The sequence below is a fragment of the Sus scrofa genome, chromosome 5, assembly GCF_000003025.6.
Source record: "Sus scrofa isolate TJ Tabasco breed Duroc chromosome 5, Sscrofa11.1, whole genome shotgun sequence".
Classification (NCBI taxonomy): domain Eukaryota; kingdom Metazoa; phylum Chordata; class Mammalia; order Artiodactyla; family Suidae; genus Sus; species Sus scrofa.
This window is the reverse complement of record NC_010447.5, coordinates 22037909-22058360: the sequence shown is the minus strand read 5'-3', so window position 1 is coordinate 22058360 and position 20452 is coordinate 22037909. Positions and strand designations below refer to the sequence as shown.

At 46.3% G+C, this 20452-nt stretch overlaps 1 protein-coding gene across 11 annotated transcripts; it reads left to right on the top strand.

Annotated features, from left to right (window-relative positions):
* On the top strand, positions 265-13792 carry NACA (nascent polypeptide-associated complex alpha subunit). 11 transcript variants are annotated; one of them, XR_002343981.1, is made up of 9 exons: positions 265-526; positions 1314-1411; positions 5121-10362; positions 11903-11988; positions 12170-12247; positions 12455-12601; positions 12996-13124; positions 13357-13479; positions 13664-13792. XR_002343981.1 is itself a non-coding variant. In XM_021091801.1 (9 exons), the coding sequence occupies exons 3-9, from the start codon at positions 8982-8984 to the stop codon at positions 13676-13678; spliced, it is 1959 nt and encodes a 652-aa protein (XP_020947460.1). In that variant the 5' UTR covers positions 464-526; positions 1340-1411; positions 5121-8981; the 3' UTR covers positions 13679-13792. The 11 variants fall into 11 exon arrangements, 7 of the variants coding, with proteins under 7 accessions (XP_005663951.1, XP_020947460.1, XP_005663950.1 ...); XR_002343980.1 differs by having other exon boundaries at positions 375-526; positions 1340-1411; XM_021091801.1 differs by having other exon boundaries at positions 464-526; positions 1340-1411.

Below are 20452 nucleotides of genomic sequence, written 5' to 3'. Positions count from 1 at the left end.
GTCTAAATTATATACTCCAAAAATAAGACAATCGAGGGTTAACCTAAGTCTCAGCTACCTTCCAGTGGTGTGAACAATCTCTGTGGCATTGGAATATTATTTAATACCTCACGTTTTCCTACATTCCTTCCTGAGAAAAGGAAGTCAGTAGTAACACCGCAGTGGGCTACATTGCCAACAGGAAAGCAAAGGTTGTTTCTCACACAGTTGCCCTTCGCGTATCAAAAATCCCTCGACCTGGGGGACAGGAAGGTGTCGGCTATCTAAGGACTACACGGCTCGGAGCAGAGTTCCTGCCAGGCCAGCGCGTCGCGTTCTGAATTCTTACCCTTATTTAGACCTTGTCACCACCCTTCCCGGGGAACAGCCGGACGGCTCACTGGTAGGAAGTGACTACAGGCAGCTCCTGACCCGGAATCGGATCCTGGCCCCGCCCCCTCCGCCAGGCTTCCTTCTGCAACAGGCGTGGGTCACGCTCTCGCTCGCTCTCTTTCTGCCGCCATCTTGGTTCCGCGTTCCCCGCACAGTAAGTGCTGTCTTCGCCACTACTTTTATCCGCAGCCATCCGCCTTTCTTGCTGGCTGAGCCGTCCCGAGGACTATCAGCTAAGGCGAACTGGAGGTTTTATGGGGCCACCGGGTTCCTACTCTGCCCTGGGCAGTGTGGCCTTGGGGCCCCCGGACAAAATGGGGTCTGCTGTTTATATCCTGGCAGTAGGGCAGAAAGGCCGTGAGCCGGGAGTCCAGGGCTGGGTAAATGGGAGCCATTGCGGCTGTGGGGATGGAAGTGGGGTGCGTCTGCTGTTGGAAACGGCTTCACGAGGACCCAGAGGAGGTTGAGGGGTCATAGCGTTGGAACATTCCCCCCCAACACACACACACCCTTCTTTAGTGTGACAAGTGAATATTGGGACTGAGGTCACCTTTCCTCTCCTGGTTCCCGAAAGTCGGGCAGACGGGAGTCCTGGAGGTCGTGACCCAGGAGAGGGGGTGAGGAGGGAGAGGTGGTTCAGTATAGCGTCTTCCGTCTCCCATGCTAGGGAGCCTGACGGGGATTCTCTCCCTCGGATTGAGAATGCAGCGATGATTGCTGCTCTGTAGGATTTGGAGTGTTGAATGAAACAAATTCCTGGGTACTGAGAAATCCGCTTTGTGGGAGTGAAAAAGCGATAATAGAAGGTGATTCTCTTCATCAGAGGATTACGTCGTATTTCTCACCAGTGTGGGGAGGGTTCTCCCGAACACCCGTCTTATGCAAAATTTTAAAGAGTATTTGACTGGGTTGGGCAGCAGAACGGATCCGAGTCAATTCAGGCCTCCTTTTTATTCCCTTCCTTCAGAAATGCCCGGTGAAGCCACAGAAACCGTTCCTGCTACAGAGCAGGAGTTGCCACAGCCCCAGGCTGAGACAGGTAGGTTCCCCTAGATCCTTGTTAATTAAGATTGACCCTAAAACCATTTGGTGGTAACATGACGAAGACAATACACTTCAGTCTTTTAGTGTTAACTCTATTAAAGACGGGGAGCACCTGATAGTGAATGTCTTGAAGGGACTTCCTTAGGGAGTGGAATAAAGTATATTTGAGATTCAAGAGTATTAAAAGCTCCCTGGCCTGCTTTGTATATTATGGCACCTACCTCAAAGGGAGTTGTGCTATGGAACCCTCCCCCCACATAGGAAAACGGAGCAGGGAAGAGGCTCAGTGATCCTTACTTATTGAAACTAGGTGACCCACTGGCAGGCCAAGGAGACTTGAGCTTTTGTGAAGTTCCAGCCACCAAGTTGCATCAAGGTTTTAGATGGCAGTGCTTGGCATTGTGCCATCATCACATGTTTGGATGAGATGTGTGCTGGTGGTAAATGTGTCCTACTGGGATCCAGGGCCCTCCAAGATTGGTTATCTTGTTTTATGGATTGGTGCTGAGATGTTTCTAGTGTGCTGGAACAGCTTGTCTGGAACCCAGGATTGGGATAGAGCCTTTTGACCGCTCTTCAGCTTTGGAATTAATGGATATAGAACATAGTGTAAAGGCAAGTTTTTAGTTCTGATTAAAATACCTCTCTATAAACTTTAAGAGGGGTAGTGGAAAAAAATTGTTTTATAATAGTCTTCTTGCTGAGACAGTTATGCAAAATTAACTGAAAGGAATATTCAGGCTGTGACTTCATCCTCACCACCTGCCCCCCCCCATGGTAATTTCTTTCTTTTTTTTTTTTTTTTTTCCCAAAATTCCACCTGTCACTTAAGGGCAATTTCTGTCGCCTTTTGGAATTAGAGTTGTTTATAGTTGAAAGCATTAAGGTTCTCTTTCCCCACCTGTCTGATTTTAGCAGCTGAAGGGATTAATACAGCTGCTAGAAAAGAAATAGGAGGGGCCCTCCGAGCTAGGAAATGAGCCATATGAAGTCTTGAACTACAAGGGACTTAAGGAAGGTAAAAATAAAGGACTGGTCTCTAAAAGTCCTATGATTTCAGCGCCAAACAAAACTTTCAAGAACCTCATTGAAGAAGGTGATTTTACAAATGTGGAGAGGGAAGTTCAGATGAACTTAGAATAATCTGGTTTTGGAGTTCCTGTCTTGTGGCTCAGTGGTTAACAAACCCAACGAGCAACTATGAGGACACAGGTTCGATTCCTGGCCTCCTTCAGTGGGTTAAGGAGTTGGCGTTGCCATGAGCTGTGGTGTAGGTTGCAGACACGGCTCAGATCTGGCTTTACTGTGGTGTAGGTCAGTGGCTGCAGCTCTGACCCCTAGCCTGGGAACCTCCACATGCCGAGGGTGGGGCCCTAAAAAGTCAAAAGACGGAAAAGAAAGAAAAAAAGAATAATTTGGTTTCAAGCTTCGAAACATAATGCTATTTGGAGTTCCTGTTGTAGCTCAGTGTGTTGAGAACCTGACTAGTATCCATGAGGATGTGGCCTCGATCAGTGGGTTAAGGTTGTGGTGTTGCTGCAAGCTGTGGTATAGGTCTCAAATGTGGCTGGGATCTGGCATGGCTGTGGCGTAGGCTGGCAGCTACAGCTCGGATTCAACCCCTAGCCCTGGGTTGAAACCCAAAGGTGTGACCCTTTTAAAAAATAAAAATTAGGAGTTCCCGTCGTGGCGCAGTGGTTAACGAATCCGACTAGGAACCATGAGGTTGCGGGTTCGGTCCCTGCCCTTGCTCAGTGGGTTAACGATCCGGCGTTGCTGTGAGCTGTGGTGTAGGTTGCAGACGCGGCTCGGATCCCGCGTTGCTGTGGCTCTGGCGTAGGCCGGTGGCTACAGCTCCGATTCAACCCCTAGCCTGGGAACCTCCATATGCCGCGGGAGCGGCCCAAGAAATAGCAACAACAACAACAAAAGACAAAAAGACAAAAAAATAAATTAATTAATTAATTAAAATTAAAAACATATAACTATAATTAAATAATTACAGAATGAGGAAACTGGCTCAGGGAATTGCTTGGTTATGGTGTCTAAAGCAAGTAATTTGGGCCTTATCACATTTGAAGTCCGTTTAGAGGAAAACATTCTAAGTTTCAAATTGTGATTAATATGTTTGAGAGCAGGAGTTCCCATTGTGGTGCAGCAGAAACAAACCCTGCTAGTATCCATGAGGACGTGGGTTCCATCCCTGGCCTCCCTTAGTGGATCAGGGATCCAGCATTGCCAGAAGCTGTGGTGTAGGTCACAGATGCAGCTCGGATTCCAAGTGGCTGTGGCTGTGGTGTAGACTGGCAGCTGAAGCTCCCATTTGAGCCTGGGAACTTCCATATGCCCTGGGTGCGGCCCTTTTGAAAAAAAAAAAGGGGGGGGGTTTAAGAGCATTTGCAGTGTAAGACTTTGACCTACCAACTCCCCAGGAAAAACTGGTTGAACCACCTGTCTTTTCTGTAGTGGGGTCCTCTAGGTTGAATAAATTGTGAATTTGAGTGCTATAGGCTTTTATTTTTTAATACTCCCTTTTAGGTGTTGAGCATTTGTTGATCTAATCCTTTTTTTGTTTTGTTTTTTTTGTTGTTGTTGATGTTTATTTTCCCCCCAGCTTTTCTTCTTTTTTTTTTTTTTTATTTTCCCACTGTACAGCAAGGGGTGATCTAATCCTTAATGTTGTCTCCTGATTAGTAAGCATGATGTTTTTTCATCATTCAGAAAGTCTTTTGCTTAGCTTTACTCTAGTGCCAAATACTGGTCTATTTTGGCAGAATGACATAATTATCCAGATTAAGGGGTGTGGATCCAATGTATTCTCTCCACTCCAGTTCCCTACTTTCAAAATAGAACCACTGACTGGTTTAACAAGTTGGGTTGGAGTTTCAAAATACAGTTCCAGCGCTTGTGACTGAGCTCTCTCCCTTTCAGTCTGATTCATCTTAGATTGGCGTCTGAAGAGCTAACATTACCTAGGAAGGTCTGTAGAGACTATAGTCCACCCATTTGTGGTTGTTTTTTGTTTGTTTTGGATGAGTAAAATGAGGTATATAGGAAGGCTAAGTGACTTAGTACTTAATACTTAGTATTAAATTCTAAGAGTCAGGTTTTTTCTAACCTCGTAGAAGCCTGAGCATGAAAAGACCTGTTTTTTCTCATTCAGCTTAGATTCTGCATTGTTATCACCACCTACTACCTCCCCTGTTCCACATTCCAGTGTTTGTTTCAGATAGTGCATGCTCCTTGGGTGGACAGGGTAGAAGTGTTCTAGTGATTCTGTGGCCTGTGAGAGAGACTTAGGGTTCATTTGAAAAGGGAAGGGGAAGGCACGACTGGGAAATGGTTAGAAAGCACGCTGTTCCCAACTCACTTCTGGGCCTTTGCTCCCCGTTTAGAGACTAACTGGCTGCTCTTAAACTGTTTTCTTCACCCTAAAATAGTCCTAAGAACTTGGGAAATGTGGGAGAGGAGAGGAATATGTTCTTACTTGACCACTGAAGTATGTTTGGGGAAGGTTACTGTTTGTCTAATCCTGAGTGGTGACTTTCATTCTCAGATTAAAAATTCCATTGTTTCCTGTGAGGCAGGTTGTACCAAGTTGGGCTGTATAACTCACCTTTGTTTTTTTTCCTTCCCTTTCCTTCTTTATCCTTTTTTTTTTTTTTTTTTTTTTTTTTTTTTTTTTTTTTTTTTTTTAACTCCAGCTGTGCTTCCTGTGTCTTCAGCCTTAAGTGTCACTGCTGCTTTAGGGCAGCCTAAACCTACCCCTCCCTCTCCTTGCTCCTTGGCCCCCCAGCAATGTCCTCTGGCAACCCCTAACCAGCCTTCCCCATGCCTTTCTTCCTCCACTATTGCCTCAACCCCTTTTGAAGGTCCTTTTCCCCAGTTGTCCACTGGGACAGCCTCTCCCTCCACTGACACCCCTGTTTTCCTACCAAACTTAATAGGGCCGCCCATCTCCCCAGCTGCCTTAGCTCTGGCCTCTCCCATGATAAATCCAACTCTGAAAGGTGTTCATTCGGCTTCCGCTCCCTTGGCTCTGGTGGCCTTGGCTCCCCACTCAATTCAGAAGAGCTCTGGCCATTTACCTAAAACTTTTAGTTCACCTCCTTCAGTTCCTGTGGCTGAGTCAGGATCAGTGACGTCTCTATCGGCTCCAGTTGCTTCCTCAGAACTAAAGACCTCTGTTATTCAAGCTCCCTCTCAAGAAGTCCCTAATCCAAAAGGAACCCCCAGCCCTCCAGGTATAGTCAGTGCCAGTCCTTCCCATCTTGTAACTCCTTTGGCCTCTGTTCAGTCTGGAATGGTTTCATGTCCTCAGACACCACCTTCCACTCCCATAGCCATCCCGTCCCCTCAGGTTACAGGCATCCCTATTTCCTCAGCTCTCACTTCTCCAGAAAACCCTCTAAGCCTCAGCCTAAAGGGACCCCTTAGTCCACCTGCTGCCTTACCTCTTTCAACTCAGTCTATTCCTATGGTTCCTGATGTCCCCCCCGTTTTCCTCACTTCTCTGGGCTCTCATCTTGCACCTTTATGTCAGAGTTCTCTTGTTTCTCATGTCCAAGCTTTAGGTCAAACAGACCCTAATATTCTGTCAGATCCTACTGAGGATATTGTTTCTGTGGATCATTTTTCCACAGGTGCCTCTTACCCTTCTCAGAGATCTGTAATTCCTCCCCTTCATTCCAGAAATGAGGTGGTTCCTGATGCTATGGCTACTTTTCCAGTGGAGGCCCCAGCTTCCCCTCTGGCTCTGTCTGTTGACAAAGGCTCCTCTATCAGTGACCTAGCCTCCTGTAGTCCTTCTGACTCCTCACATGTGGCTGCCTCTTCATTGTCTCCTTCAGCTTCTGTCATTCTCAAAGCTTCTGGTGCTACTCAGCAACCTTTGCTGGCCCAGACTCCTGCTGCTTCTTCAGGGAGTACAGGCTTGAAAGAAGCTCCTGTTTCTTCTGTTGGAAACACCCCACCTGTAATGACTAACCCCTCTGCAATTTCTACAACACCCATTACCTTTGAGGTAGCTTATGTCTCTCCAGTTTCATCAGATCTCATAAGCAGTAAGGACTCAGGTTCCCAAACTGCCTTGATTATGGCGCCTGTGGCTCCCAAAGAGCTTCCTACTCTTCAAGTAACCACCACTCTAGGGATACCAGTCTCTCCACCTATGTCAGCCCCTGAGCACCCAAAAAGTGTCCCCATTTCACCATCTCTGACAGCTCCTAAAAATCTCCCCTCTTTGCAGAATACATCATCTTCTCTGGAGATAGCTCTTTCTCCTGAAGCCACTTTAGAAAAGAAAAGCTTTGTAGAGCCTCTCCCAGTAGTAAAGACAGCCAGTACTGCTCCCTCCTCTCTGGGTGTTAACTCCCCAACCTCTATAATCAAGACAGATTCTTATTCAAGCCCAGACCCAACTAGTCTGCTTCTCAAAAGTTCGCTCACTACCCCAGCTGTAGCTACATTTCCTTTGGAAGGTGCTGCCTCTGAGGAGATGGCCCCTACAACTGTCCATGTTACCTCCACTCCTGCACCTACGGCCAGCACTTTTCTAGAAGGGGTTGTCTCTTTAGCTCTTAAAAGCCACCCAGCCAAGCAGGGTACTTCCACTCTTAATACTTTACCATTGATCCCTCCAACCTCTGAAAGTTGCCCTGTGACTTTATCTCCCCATAGTGTTTCTGCTTCTCCAGATACTATGGCACAGGTCCCTGAAATTCCCAAGTCTGAGTCCTTTCTCCCTCTTCCTCCAGCTGGTACTCTTCAAGGTACAAAGAAAGTTCATAGTATTTCTCAGTTGGCACCTGTGGCTTCCTCTCCTGAAGGGTACCCAGCTGAGGACTCTAGTACTTCTGTTACTGTGTCTTCCAAAGGAACTTACCTAGCTGACTCTCCATCTCCTTCAGGGACTAGTGTGTCTCCTCAAACTAAAAGATCTCCAACCAAGAAGGGTTCAGCTGCTTCTACCCTAAGTGTTACTCCTTCTGTTTCTAAAAGTGTACCTGCTATCCCTGATAATGCTGCTGGAAATCTATCGTTTCCTATTTCTCCAGTTGAGGCTTCCTCTCTTCCAGAAGCCAATCTTCCCTTTCCTGTCCCTGAAGGATCATTAGCCAAGAAGCATACCCCTACTCCTCCATCTTCAAAAGGAGCCCCAGATAACCCATCCCCCAAAGACACTCCCAATTCCCCACGTGTGGCTCCTCCTTCCCCTAGAGGGGAGCTGGCAACCCCATCTCCTAAAGAGATCCCCACTCCTCCAGGTATGGCTCCTTCCTCCCCCAAAGGAAGCCCAGCAACTCCATCTCCCAAAAAGGCCCCCACTCCCTCAGTTGTGGCTCCTCCCTCTCCCAAAGGTGGGCCAACAAGCCCACCCCAAGACACCCCTGCTCCTCCAGCTATGACTCCTTCCTCCCCCAAAGGAGCCACAGCTGCCCCACCTCCTAAAGGAGCCGCTACTTCCCCCAAAGGGAGCCCAGCAACTCCATCTCCCAAAAGAGCCTCAGCTACCCCATCTCCCAAAGGGGACCCTCCTGCCTCAGTTGTGGCTCCTCCTTCACCCAAAGGGAACCCAGCAACTCAATCTCCCAAAAGAGACCCTACTCCCCCAGCTGTGGCTCCTCCCTCTCCAAAAGGGGGCCCAGCGACTCCATCTCCCAAAAAAGCTCCAGCTACCCCACCACCTAAAAGAGACCCCACTCCTCCAGCTGTGGCTCCTCCCTCTCCAAAAGGGGGCCCAGTGACTCCATCTCCCAAAAAAGCTCCAGCTACCCCACCACCTAAAAGAGACCCCACTCCTCCAGCAGTGGCTCCTCCATCTCCAAAAGGGGGCCCAGTGACTCCATCTCCCAAAAAAGCTCCAGCTACCGCACCTCCTAAACAAGATCCCACTGCCCCAGCTGTGGCTCCTCTTTCCCCCAAAGGGGCCCCACTCCCCCAGCTATGGCTCCTCCCTCTGCAAAAGGGGGCCCAGTGGCTCCAGCTTCCCCACCTCCTAAAAGAGATCCCACTCCTCCAGCAGTGGTTCCTCCCTCTCCAAAAGGGGGCCCAGCAACTCAATCTCCCAAAAAAGCTCCAGCTTCCCCACCTCCTAAAAGAGGTCCCACTCCTCCAGCAGTGGTTCCTCCCTCTCCAAAAGGGGCCCAGCAACTCAATCTCCCAAAAAAGCTCCAGCTTCCCCACCTCCTAAAAGAGATCCCACTCCTCCAGCAGTGGTTCCTCCCTCTCCAAAAGGGGGCCCAGCGACTCCATCTCCCAAAAAAGCTCCAGCTACCCCACCTCCTAAAAGAGACCCCACTCCTCCAGCTGTGGCTCCTCCCTCACCCAAAGCAGTCCCAGCAACTCCACTCAAAGGAGCTTCCACTCCCCCAGATGTGGCTCCTCCCTCTCCAAAAGGGGGCTCAGCAACTCCATCTCCCAAAAAAGCTCCAGCTATCCCCCCTCCTAAAAGAGACCCCACTCCCCTGGCTGTGGCTCCTCCCTCTCCAAAAGGGGGCCCAGCAACTCCATCTCCCAAAAAAGCTTCAGCTCCCCCACCTAAAAGAGACCCCACTCCTCCAACTATGGCTTCTCCTCCAAAAGGGGCCCCAGTGACTCCATCTCCTAAAAAAACTCCAGCTACCCCACCTCCTAAAAGAGACCCCACTGCCCCGGCTGTGGCTCCTCCCTCTCCCAAAGAGGCCCCAGCAACTCCACTCAGAGGAGCCTCCACTCCCCCAGATGTGGCTCCTCCCTCTCCAAAAGGGGGCCCAGCAACTCCATCTCCCAAAAAAGCTTCAGCTACCCGCCCTCCTAAAAGAGACTCCACTTCCCTGGCTGTGGCTCCTCCCTCACCCAAAGAGGCCCCAGCAACTCCACTCAGAGGAGCCTCCACTCCCCTAGATGTGGCTCCTTCCTCTCCAAAAGGGGGCCCAGCAACTCCATCTCCCAAAAGAGCCCCAGCTATCCCACCTCCCAAAGGAGACCTTATTCCCCTATCTGTGGCCCTTCCCTCCCCCAAAACAGCTTCAACATCTCTTTCCCCCAAAGAGGCCCCCATTCCCTCAGCTGTGGCTCCTTCCTCCCCCAAGAGAGCCTCAGCAAGCCCAACCTCCAAAGGAGCCCCAGCTACCCCATTCCCCAAAAGGGGCCCAGCCACTTCATCCTCCAAGGGGGCTCCCATTCCCCCAGCTATGACTCCTCCCTCCCCCAAAGAGGCCCCTACTTCCCCAGTTTCAGTCACATGTCCCTTGGGGTCCACTGCTCCTCAGGCATCTAAAGAACTCCCAGTAAAGAAAGGCCTAACAACTCTCAAAGCAGTACTTGATGCCCCGGCTCCAGAAGGTACACCAGTCACCGCAGCTCCCGTTCAGAAAGGTCCACCAGCCAAGAAGAGTTCTGCTATTTCACCTATGGGCCCAGATCCCTCAGCTCATAATGGCACTAAAGGACCCCTTTCTGCAGTGGCTCCAGCTCCTCTACTGACAGCCTCTACTCAGAAAGGTTCCTCTCCAAAGACTACAAAAGCCCTTCCTATTTCTCCCTTAAAAGGCAAAGATTCTTTCCATTCCCCAAGGGGCCCTATGGCTCTTCCTTCTGAATCTGCAACATTGACCCCTTCAGCAACAACTGCCTTCTCCGAGAAGGTCCTTCCTAAAGCTGGATCAGCATGTGACTCTCCAGCACCTATCCCATCAGTGTCTCCGCCTCTTGCTCCCTCCCCAGCTCCCCCTCTGCTTCCTAAACAGCAATTTCCGATGTCCTCACCTGGGCTGGTGCTGGAATCACCCTGTAAGCCCTCAGCCCCCGCTGATGAGGATGAGCTGCCGCCTCTGATCCCCCCGGAACCAATCTTGGGGGGAGTGCCTTTCCAGCCGGTCCTCGTCAACATGCCCACTCCCAAACCTGCTGGGATCCCTGCCCCACCCCCCTCTGCCAAGCAGCCTGTTCTGAAGAACAATAAGGGTATTTGCCTTGGTTTGCCGTGTGCATGGTGTGTTGCCCACAACCCTCCTGGGGGCTACCCACCAATACTAACCATAGGATGCGCCGCTTTCTCCAGTATATCTGCTTGTGTTTGGACATAGAACATAGAATGATAAATTTAAATGCAAAAGCTCTAGGAATGTGAAGCAGAATCTTGGTTTTCATCACCTCAGACAGCCAATTGATGCTTTGGTTAGTGGTCCAGACTAACCTTGGGTCTGCCATGTTTTTACCTAACAGATCTGACATTGAAAACCAAGACCTTCTAGACCTTTATAATTTGCTCTAATCTCTTACCACATCACTAACCTTGTCCCTGGACCTGGGATTTGCTAAAATATTGGGAAACCTGGAACTATTTGAAATTTTTTTCACTTCTTGTAGTAACCAGAGCCCAGGGACTCCTTTTTCTTAAAAGACCTATTTTTCGGAGTTCCCGTCGTGGCGCAGTGGTTAACGAATCCGACTAGGAACCATGAGGTTGCGGGTTCGGTCCCTGCCCTTGCTCAGTGGGTTAACGATCCGGCGTTGCCGTGAGCTGTGGTGTAGGTTGCAGACGCGGCTCGGATCCCGCGTTGCTGTGCCTCTGGCGTAGGCCGGTGGCTACAGCTCCGATTCGACCCCTAGCCTGGGAACCTCCATATGCCGCGGGAGCGGCCCAAGAAATAGCAACAACAACAAAAGACAAAAAGACAAAAGACAAAAAAAAAAAAAAAAAAAAAAAAAAAAAAAAAAAAAAAAAAAAAAAAAAAAAAAGACCTATTTTTCCTAGCCTGAAAATGGTGTAGGTGTGTGCTTTTTCCCTCAGTAGTCTATTGATGCTTGGCCTTTCATTTGAGGGGAACTTAAAATATGTGAATTAGGTTTAGAAGAAATGGAAGAGGTCACAGGGACAGTATCTAGTAGAGGTGACTGTTAGAGCTATAGATCAGCATCACTGAGAATCTTCAAGCTATGTTGATTAGATCAAACTGCTAGGGTGAGTGGTTTGAAAATAGGACTAAATGTGTGTACACAACTGCTTTTGGCCTCTCCCAACCCAGTTTAAAGGATGAGGGGAAAGTCCTCCCTCCCTCCCTCAACCGTCCCCCTCTACAGTGCCTCTATAGTGTGATTTTAACTGGGGTGGTTTGTTTGTTTGTTTGTTTTATTTACTTCAGTGTATCTGGAGACACCTTGTCTGCCAGAACCTTTCTATGATGTTTGGCTATTGGGTAGAATTTGGGGTCGGGTAAGGTATTGGTGTTTGCGAATGCAAAGACATAATGACCTTGAGGAAAAGGAAGCAGTTACAGTATATCAGCTGCTTGGCTGCATCTAATAATTACTTCTCATTTGGGGGGCTAGGTCTTTAATGGATGTGTACACACTGGTTAATGACTAAGATGAATGTTGTCATATCATTGTATAAGCTGGCTTTCAGGCAAGCCAGTGATCTTTTAGTCTGGACAGGTCATGGTGAGGTGCCTCTTCCTTGTAATTTCTACTATAAAATAGTAAAAATTACTTGTCACCTTAGGGTCTGGAACAGAATCTGACAGCGATGAATCAGTACCAGAGCTTGAAGAACAGGATTCTACACAGGCAACTACACAACAAGCCCAAGTGAGTATCCTCTTACTTACTAGTGTACATACATGGATCAAGGAAGCATTGGAGAACCCATGTTAATCAGAGAAGCTGACTTATGTATTTGAAGCTGTAAATCTTCACAAAGGGAAAGCAGCATGGGGATGTGCTATCCAGGTCTTACATTCCAGTTTACTCAGCTGTTTGATCTTCTTAGCTGGCAGCAGCAGCTGAAATTGATGAAGAACCAGTCAGTAAAGCAAAACAGAGCCGGAGTGAAAAGAAGGCCCGGAAGGTAAGAGTTAAGTTATAAACAAGGATTGAAGTAACAGAAGTTACTATGGCAGAAAACCTAGGAGTCCTGGAAATCCATCTTGTGTTTGCAAATAAGCTTTTCTTAGCTCACAAAAAATCTTTGCTTAGAGTATAGTAGTATTATGTTCATTATTTCCTGAAGCTGCTTCCATCAGTTGAAAACCTGATGTTCTTTTTTATTCTTTAGGCTATGTCCAAACTGGGTCTTCGGCAGGTTACAGGGGTTACTAGAGTTACTATCCGGAAATCTAAGAATATCCTTTTTGTCATCACGAAACCAGATGTCTACAAGAGCCCAGCTTCAGATACCTACATAGTTTTTGGGGAAGCCAAGGTATGGAAAGTTTTCTTGGGAGTTGCTCTAGACCAAGGTTTCTCAACCTCAGCACTATGGACAACTTGGGGTCAGATTGACACTTTTTTGTGGGAGGGTGGTCCTATGTATTATAGCTGTTTAGCAGCATCACATCCAGTTGCAATAACCAACAAAATCTATAAACATTTGACAGATGTACTCTGGGGAACAAAATCACCAGTGAAGAACCACTGCTTTAGACCTAAGCTACTTTGCCTAAAGTGATAATATAATCTGACTAAGGCCAAGCAAATTAAAGCTAAATAATACGTTAATGTGAAGTGGGTGAGAGTTTAGAAAAGATGCAAATGATTTCTTTCATTTACTGCAGATTGTTCTACTCATATGAATCTCTATATTTTTTACCCTGTAGATCGAGGACTTATCTCAGCAAGCACAGTTAGCCGCTGCTGAGAAATTCAAAGTTCAAGGTGAAGCTGTCTCAAACATTCAAGAAAACACACAGACTCCAACTGTACAAGAGGAGAGTGAAGAGGAAGAGGTATATAAGGAAATCTTTTGAACTTTTAATGCTCTCCAGATAATATTATGGTTGTATTGATGGGTAGATTTTATGTTTTTGTTTTAGGCTCTTGAACTCCATTGAGTTAAGTGGCTTTTAGACTTATATTGAGAACTAGATTCAGGAGTCCCTGGTAGCCTAGCAGTTAAGGATTCAGCATTGTCAAAGTTGTTACCTTTAGTTTATTGTGTTTTTTTCCCTTCACTTTTAGGTTGATGAAACAGGTGTGGAAGTTAAGGACATAGAATTGGTCATGTCACAAGCAAATGTGTCGAGAGCAAAGGCAGTCCGAGCCCTGAAGAACAACAGTAATGATATTGTAAATGCTATTATGGTAAGTGTCCAAACCTTTATTCCTTGGCTCTCTCTGCCCTGACCAATTACATATGGGTGTCTTATTTTCTGTGTTTGATATCAGTTAGGAAGTCTCATTCCAAAGCCTGTTGTTGCCTCAGGTTTTTAGTGACTTGAATTGTCTGAGGTTGCCTGTAACTCTGATGATGTCTTTTGTCTTACAGGAATTAACAATGTAACCATCTGAAAAGAGGACCCTTTTTTTGGTGTTTCAAAAGAGTAATAACTGCAGCTTGGTTTGAAATTTGTACTGTTTCTATCATTAATAAAGTTATGGCTTCTTGTTGGATGAATTCCGTGGGTGCTTAATCTCTTCCCCTCCCCCAAAAAACGCATGAAAACTCTAGAGATATGAGGTACTCATTTATTTTATTTATTACTCTTTTTTTCTCCCTCTCTCTCTTTTGGGCTGCACCTGCAGCACATGGAAGCTCCTGAGCCTAGGGGTCAAATCAGAGCTGTAGCTGCCAGCCTGCAGTGCAGCCACAGCAACGCCAGATCCTCAAACCACTGAGCAAGGCCAAGGATCAAACCCACATCGTCATGGATATAAGTGGGTTCCTAACCCACAGGACTACAATGGGAACTCCCTTATTTATTACTCTTGAGATCTCTGCTTCAGTTGAAAAAGTTTAGTGAGGTTTTAAGAGATTCCCCTCTTAAAATCTCAGCCTTCTCACCTCTTGTAAGAAGGTATTGTATTAGGCTAGGTATTAGGACAACTTAACTGTAAGTTTCTCATTTGCAATTTCTTTCCCAGATGTTAACTGTTAGCAAATCTTGATTCTTCTTTATTTTATAATTATCCCCTTCTCTGACCTATGATCTTTTTTCCTTTTTTTTTTCTTTTTTTTTTTTTCCTTTTTTGGCTGCCCTTGGGCAGCACTGGGTCCTTAACCTGTTGTACCTGGCTAGAAATCAAACCTACGTCCCAGTGCTCACAAGACACCACTTATCCCATTATGCTATGCGGGAATTCCTAACCTGTGATCTTTATGAATATATTTTGAGCCTCATCTGGCCTCTGTGACAGGCAATTTACATTGGTTACATCTTGTCGCATAGGAACTTGGTACAGGGTTGGAGAAGGGTACATAATGGATTTGGATGAAATTATAGTACTTTGTAGAAAATGAAGATACCTCACAGAGATTTTGACTTGTATACAGTACAAAACACTCCGCTTTTATTTTTTTATTTATTTTTTTCTTTTCTTTTTAGGGCCACAGTTGTGCCATGTAGAAGTTCCCAAGCTAGAGGTTGAATCGGAGCTGCAGCTGCCAGCCTACCCCACAGCCATAGCAATGTAGGATCCAGGCTGTGTCTGCAAACTAGCATCACAGCTCACAGCAACACCAGATCCTTAACCCGCTGAGCAAGGCCAGGGCTCGAACCCACATCAAATGGATACTAGTCAGGTTTGTTACCACTGAGCCGCAGTGGGGAACTCCAACACTCCTTTTAAATACACATTATATAGACATTTTAAGCTACAAAATAAATTATTAGGATAGCCATAATTAGGCTAGTAAGTGAAGACCAGAACTGTACAAGGCAAACTGGTATATGCAAATTAGCCAGTTATGATAAATACAGATATTCTGTAGAAGTCCTAAGAAGAGTGCAATTTCTGAGTTTAGGTTGTTGAATGGTTCGGGGGAAAGTAAAGGGCTAAAATTTGGAAAGAGGAAGGCTGCAAGTAATTGTACAGGCAAGAATCCTAAGATGAATAAGTGATAAGACAATTAGAAGGGAAGTTAGAGTAAAAATTAATTTTGGGTTTGGGTGGTGGGTTTTGTTTTTTTGTTTTTGTCTTTTTAGGGCTAAACCCAAGGCATATGGAGGTTCCCAAGCTAGGATAGAATCTGAGCCATTGCTGCAAGCCTACGCAGTGACAAATCCTTAGCCTTCTGAGCAAGGCCAGGGATCAAACTGGCATCCTTGTGGATACTAGTTGGGTTCTTAACCCACCGAGACATAACAGAAACTCCAGATTTTTTTAAAGAATAAATTAGATTAATATTGTGGATGGCCTTTGGAACTAAAGAAGTTTAGACTTTTATATTTGTTTTTTGGCCACTTGGAAGTTCCCAGGCTAGGGATCGAACCTGTGCCACAGAAGCCTTCTGAGTCACAGCAGTGACAATACTGGATCCTTAACCTGCTGTACCACCTGGGAATTCCTAGACCTTTTTATTACTAAATCATTTTCTCCATCTTTCTGAGAAAGTAGGCGTTATTTTAACAGATGCAATAAAAAGCTGAGGACCAAAGAAATTAAATGACTTCCTCAAATGGAGTTCCCATAGTGGCTCAGTGGATAACGAATCTGACTAGCATCCATGAGGATCAGGTTCAACCCCTGGCCTGGCTCAGTGGGTTAAGGATCCAGCATTGCCGTGAGCTGTGGTGTAGGTTGCAGACGCGGCTTGGATCTGTGTTGCTGTGGCTGTGGTGTAGCCCAGCAGCTACAGCTCTGATTCAACCCCTAGCCTGGGAATCTCCACATGCTGCGGTTGCAGCCCTAAAAAAGAAAAAAAAAAAAATGACTTCCTCAAAGACTGCCACCAAAGACCAGAGACTTTTCACTGTGTTTTGTTATCATGGAGAAGCACAGAGTGACATCTGGCTGGCTGAGAATCTTTTCTGCTTCCATTTCACTGGAGTAGAAATTAGATCATTAGATGAGCAGAAAAGTCTGATGAGGCTAAAGATAGGCCCCTTGGCTGCCAAGTATGAGTCAGCCTAGTAATTCTTAGTTCGGGAAGAAATTAGGGATATTAACTCCTATTTTCTTACTGTTCCCTCTCTTCAGAGTTAAACTGCCTAGTTCTTGGTTATTGTTTAGAGAAGTATCTTGTTTAAGGCTATTATTGCGCCGGTGTTGTGATGCTATTTCTTCCCACCTCAAAGACCTTGCTGTTACTACCCCTTGTACCATGTGTTACAGGCAAACCTTAGGGACATTGTATGTTTGGTTCCAGACCCACAGTAAGGCACATAGCACAATACAGTGAATCATGAATCTTTTTAGTTTCCCAGGTATATAAAAGTTAGGTTTAAGTGTGATCCCTTTGTGCCACAGTGAGAACTCCAAATTTATTTTTTTGGGGGGGGGGGTTCTTTTTGCCTTTTCTAGGGCTATACCTGCGGCATATGGAGGTTCCAGGCTAGGGGTCGAATCAGAGCTGCAGCTGCCAGCCTACACCAGAGCCACAGCAACACGGAATCCCAGCCACATGTGCAACCTACGCCACAGCTCACAGCACCGCCAGATCCTTAACCCACTGAGCGAGGCCAGGAACCCAACCTGCAACCTCATGGTTCCTAGTCAGATTCGTTAACCACACTGAGCCACGATGGGAACGCCAAGCCTATCTGCTTTTGATATGACTGCTTTTATCATTTCTTTTTTTTTTTTTCTTTTAAGACTGCACCCGCAGCGTATGTTCCCAGGCTAGGGGTCGAATCAGAGCTACCACTGCTGGCCTACACCACAGCCACAGCAATGCCAGATTGGAGCCTAGTCTGTGACCTACGCCACAGCTCATGGCAACACCAGATCCTTAACCACTGAGCGAAGCCAGAGATTAAACCCAAAACCTCATGGTTCTTAGTTGGATTCGTTTCTGCTGCGCCATGACGGGAACTGCTGCTTTTATCATTTAACCATAAGTTTAATTATAAGAATGAATCAAATTTAATCATTTCTAGCCTTCAATTTAAAATGAAAGATGGGAGTTCTCATTGAGGCTCAGTGGTTAACGAATCCGACCAGGAACCATGAGGTTACAGGTTCGATCCCTGGCCTTGCTCAGTGGGTTGAGGATCCAGTGATGCCATGAGCTGTGGTGTGGGTTGCAGACTCTGCTCTGATCCCACATTGCTGTGGTTCTGGTGTAGGCTGGCAGCTACAGCTCCAATTCAACCCCTATCCTGGGAACCTCCATATGCTGCAGGTGCAGCCCTAAAAAGACAAAAAAAAAAAGTGAAAGATGTGTAACTTTCTTTTACTAGAACATTTAAGGCCATTATTATTTAGAGGCCATTGTTTGGTTCTTAATTGACCCTAATTTTGGTATTGTTTCTTTAGAAATAGAGAGGTCAGGGACTTCCCTTTGTGGCTCAGGGGTTAATGAACCTAATTAGGATCCATGAGGATTCAGGTTCAATCCCTGGCCTCGTTCAGTGGGTTAAGGATCCAGCATTGCTACAAGGTGCGGCGTAGGTTGTAGATTCAGCTCAGTTCTAGTGCTGCTACATTGCTATGGAAGTAGTGTCCTGCATGTTTTAAAACTAAACAGGAGCTCCCACTGTTGTGCAATGGGATCAGTAGCATCTTGGGAGCTGCTGGGACACAGGTTCTATCCCTGGCCCAGCACAGTGGATTAGGGATCCTGCACTGCCACAGCTTCAGTTTAGGTCATGACCGTGGCTCTGATCCCTGGCCTAAGAGATCCATATGCCACAGGGCTACAAAAACTGACCCCCCAAAAATTGTTTTTAAGTAAAATTGTATTGTGTATTACATATCTTAATGCAAATTGCTTTTCAATTCAACTTTCCAAGATTTATCTATATATAGTGATAGATGTAGCTGTATTCTTCCCCTTGCAGTCCACTGTAATCTGCTTTTTTTTTTTTTTTTTTTTTTTTTTTTTTGCTTTTTAGAGCCCCACTTGCAGCACATGGAGGTTCCCAGGCTAGAGGTCAAATCAGAACTACAGCTGCCAGCCTACACAACAGCCACAGCAATGCAGCATCCGAGCCATGTCTGTGACCTTTATCACAGCTCTCCGCAACGCCATATCCCTAACCCACTGAATGAGGCCAGGGATTGAACCTCATGATTCCTAGTCAGATTCATTGCCACTGCGCCACAATGGGAACTCCCCTGCCTGTTTTTTTTTACTTTTTTTAAATTTTTTGATGTTCTTTGGATTTGGCAGTTGCGTGCGGAAGTTCCTGAGCCAGGGATCAAACCGGTACCACAGCAGTAACTCCAGCCGCTGCAGTTACAATGCTGGGTCCTTAACCCTCTGTGCCACAAGGGAACTACCAGTCTGCCTTTTACCTCTACCTCTCTAGCAAATAGCTCTCATCCAGAACACCTGGTTGCTAATTCCAGTGGACGCTGTCTTCATCCATGGCTGCATTTGTCTTCAAATTAGTTTTCTTCACATCATTACCTTGTTTTCTTTTTCTTTTTCTTTTTTTTTTTTTTTTTCTTTTTTTGCTTTTTAGGGCTACACCCACAGCATATGGAAGTTTCCAGGCTAAGGGTAGAATCAGAGCTACACCTGCCAGCTACAGCCACAGCCACACCAGATCAGAGCCACATCTGCGACCTACACCATGGCTCACAGCAATGGCAGATCCTTAACCCACCGAGCAAAGCCAGGGATTGAACCTACGACCTCATGGATCCTAGTCAGGTTCGTTAACCATTGACCCATGAAGGAAATCCCCTTGTTTTCTCTTAAATCTGGTTCATCTGCAGTTTCAAGATAGCCAAAAATAATTTTCTTATCTACCATGTCAAAATTTTCCCATGTGTATTTCCTCCTAACAGAGCTAATGAATGACACAGCTATCCATTGGATCATATTTAAAAATTAAATAAAAAAAGAAGAAGAAGAGTTCCTGCTGTGGCACAGAGGGTTAAGGATCCAACTGCAGTGGCTTGGGTCACTGCAGGGGCAACAGTTCAATCCCCGCTGGGCTGGCACAGTGGGTTAAGGATCCAGCATTGTTACTGCAGCTGCTAGGGTTGCTGCTGTGGCGTGGATTTGATCCCTGGCCCAGGGACTTCCATATGCCATGAGTGCAGTGGAAAAAATAATAAAATTACTGTGTGATCTAGCAGTTCCATTATGAGTATATACCCCAGTCAAAATCATACCCTCAGAGACATCTGACCCACATAGCTTTATTCACAATAGCCAAAATGTAGAAATAACCTAAATGTCCCTTGGAAATGAATGAGTTAAAAATATGTCATAGGCGTTCCTATCATGGCGCAGCAGAAATGAATCTGACTAGGAACCATGAGGTTGCAGGTTCAATCCCTGGCCTCGCTCAGTGGATCCAGCATTGCCATGAGCTGTGGTGCAGGTCACACACTCGGCTAAGATCCTGCGTTGCTGTGACTGGCGTAGGCTGGCAGCTGTAGCTCCGGCTCAACCCCTAGCCTGAGAATCTCCATATGCTGCAAGTGTGGGCCTAAAAACAAACAAAAAAAAAAAAAAAAGGAAAAATTTTTTAAAAATAACTTACGTGAGGTACCTAGATTAGTCAACTTGATAAAATAAAATGGTGGTTACCACAGGTTAGGGAGAGAAGAAGGAAAATTAGTGTTTAATGGGTACAGAATTTTAGTTAAGATGGAAAACTTCTGGACATAAAATAAGAACATACTTTTTGCACAACAATAATGGTTGCACAACAATAAGAACATACTTTTTTTCTTTTTTGTCTTCTCTAGGCTGAACCCGTGACACATGGAGGTTCCCAGGCTAGGGGTCTAATCGGAGCTTCAGCTGCCGGCTTACACCACAGGCACAGCAACACGGGAACCGAGCCGAGTCTGCAACCTACACCACAGCTCACAGCAACGCTGGATCCTTAACCCACTGAGCAAGGCCAGGGATCGAACCCACAACTTCATGGATCCTAGTCGGATTTGTTGACCACTGAGCCACGACACGAACTCCCAGAACATACCTTTTTTTTTTTTTTTGGCTTTTTTGGGCCGCATCTGCAGCATATAGAAGTTCCTAGGCTAGGGGTTGAATTGGAGCTGCAGCTGCTGGCCTACACCACAGCCCACAGCAATGCCAGATCCTTAACCTACTGAGCAAGGTCAGGGATTGAACCAGTGTCCCCATGGATACTAGTCAGGTTTGTTACCACTGAGCCACAACGGGAACTCAAAACAATAAGAACATACTTAA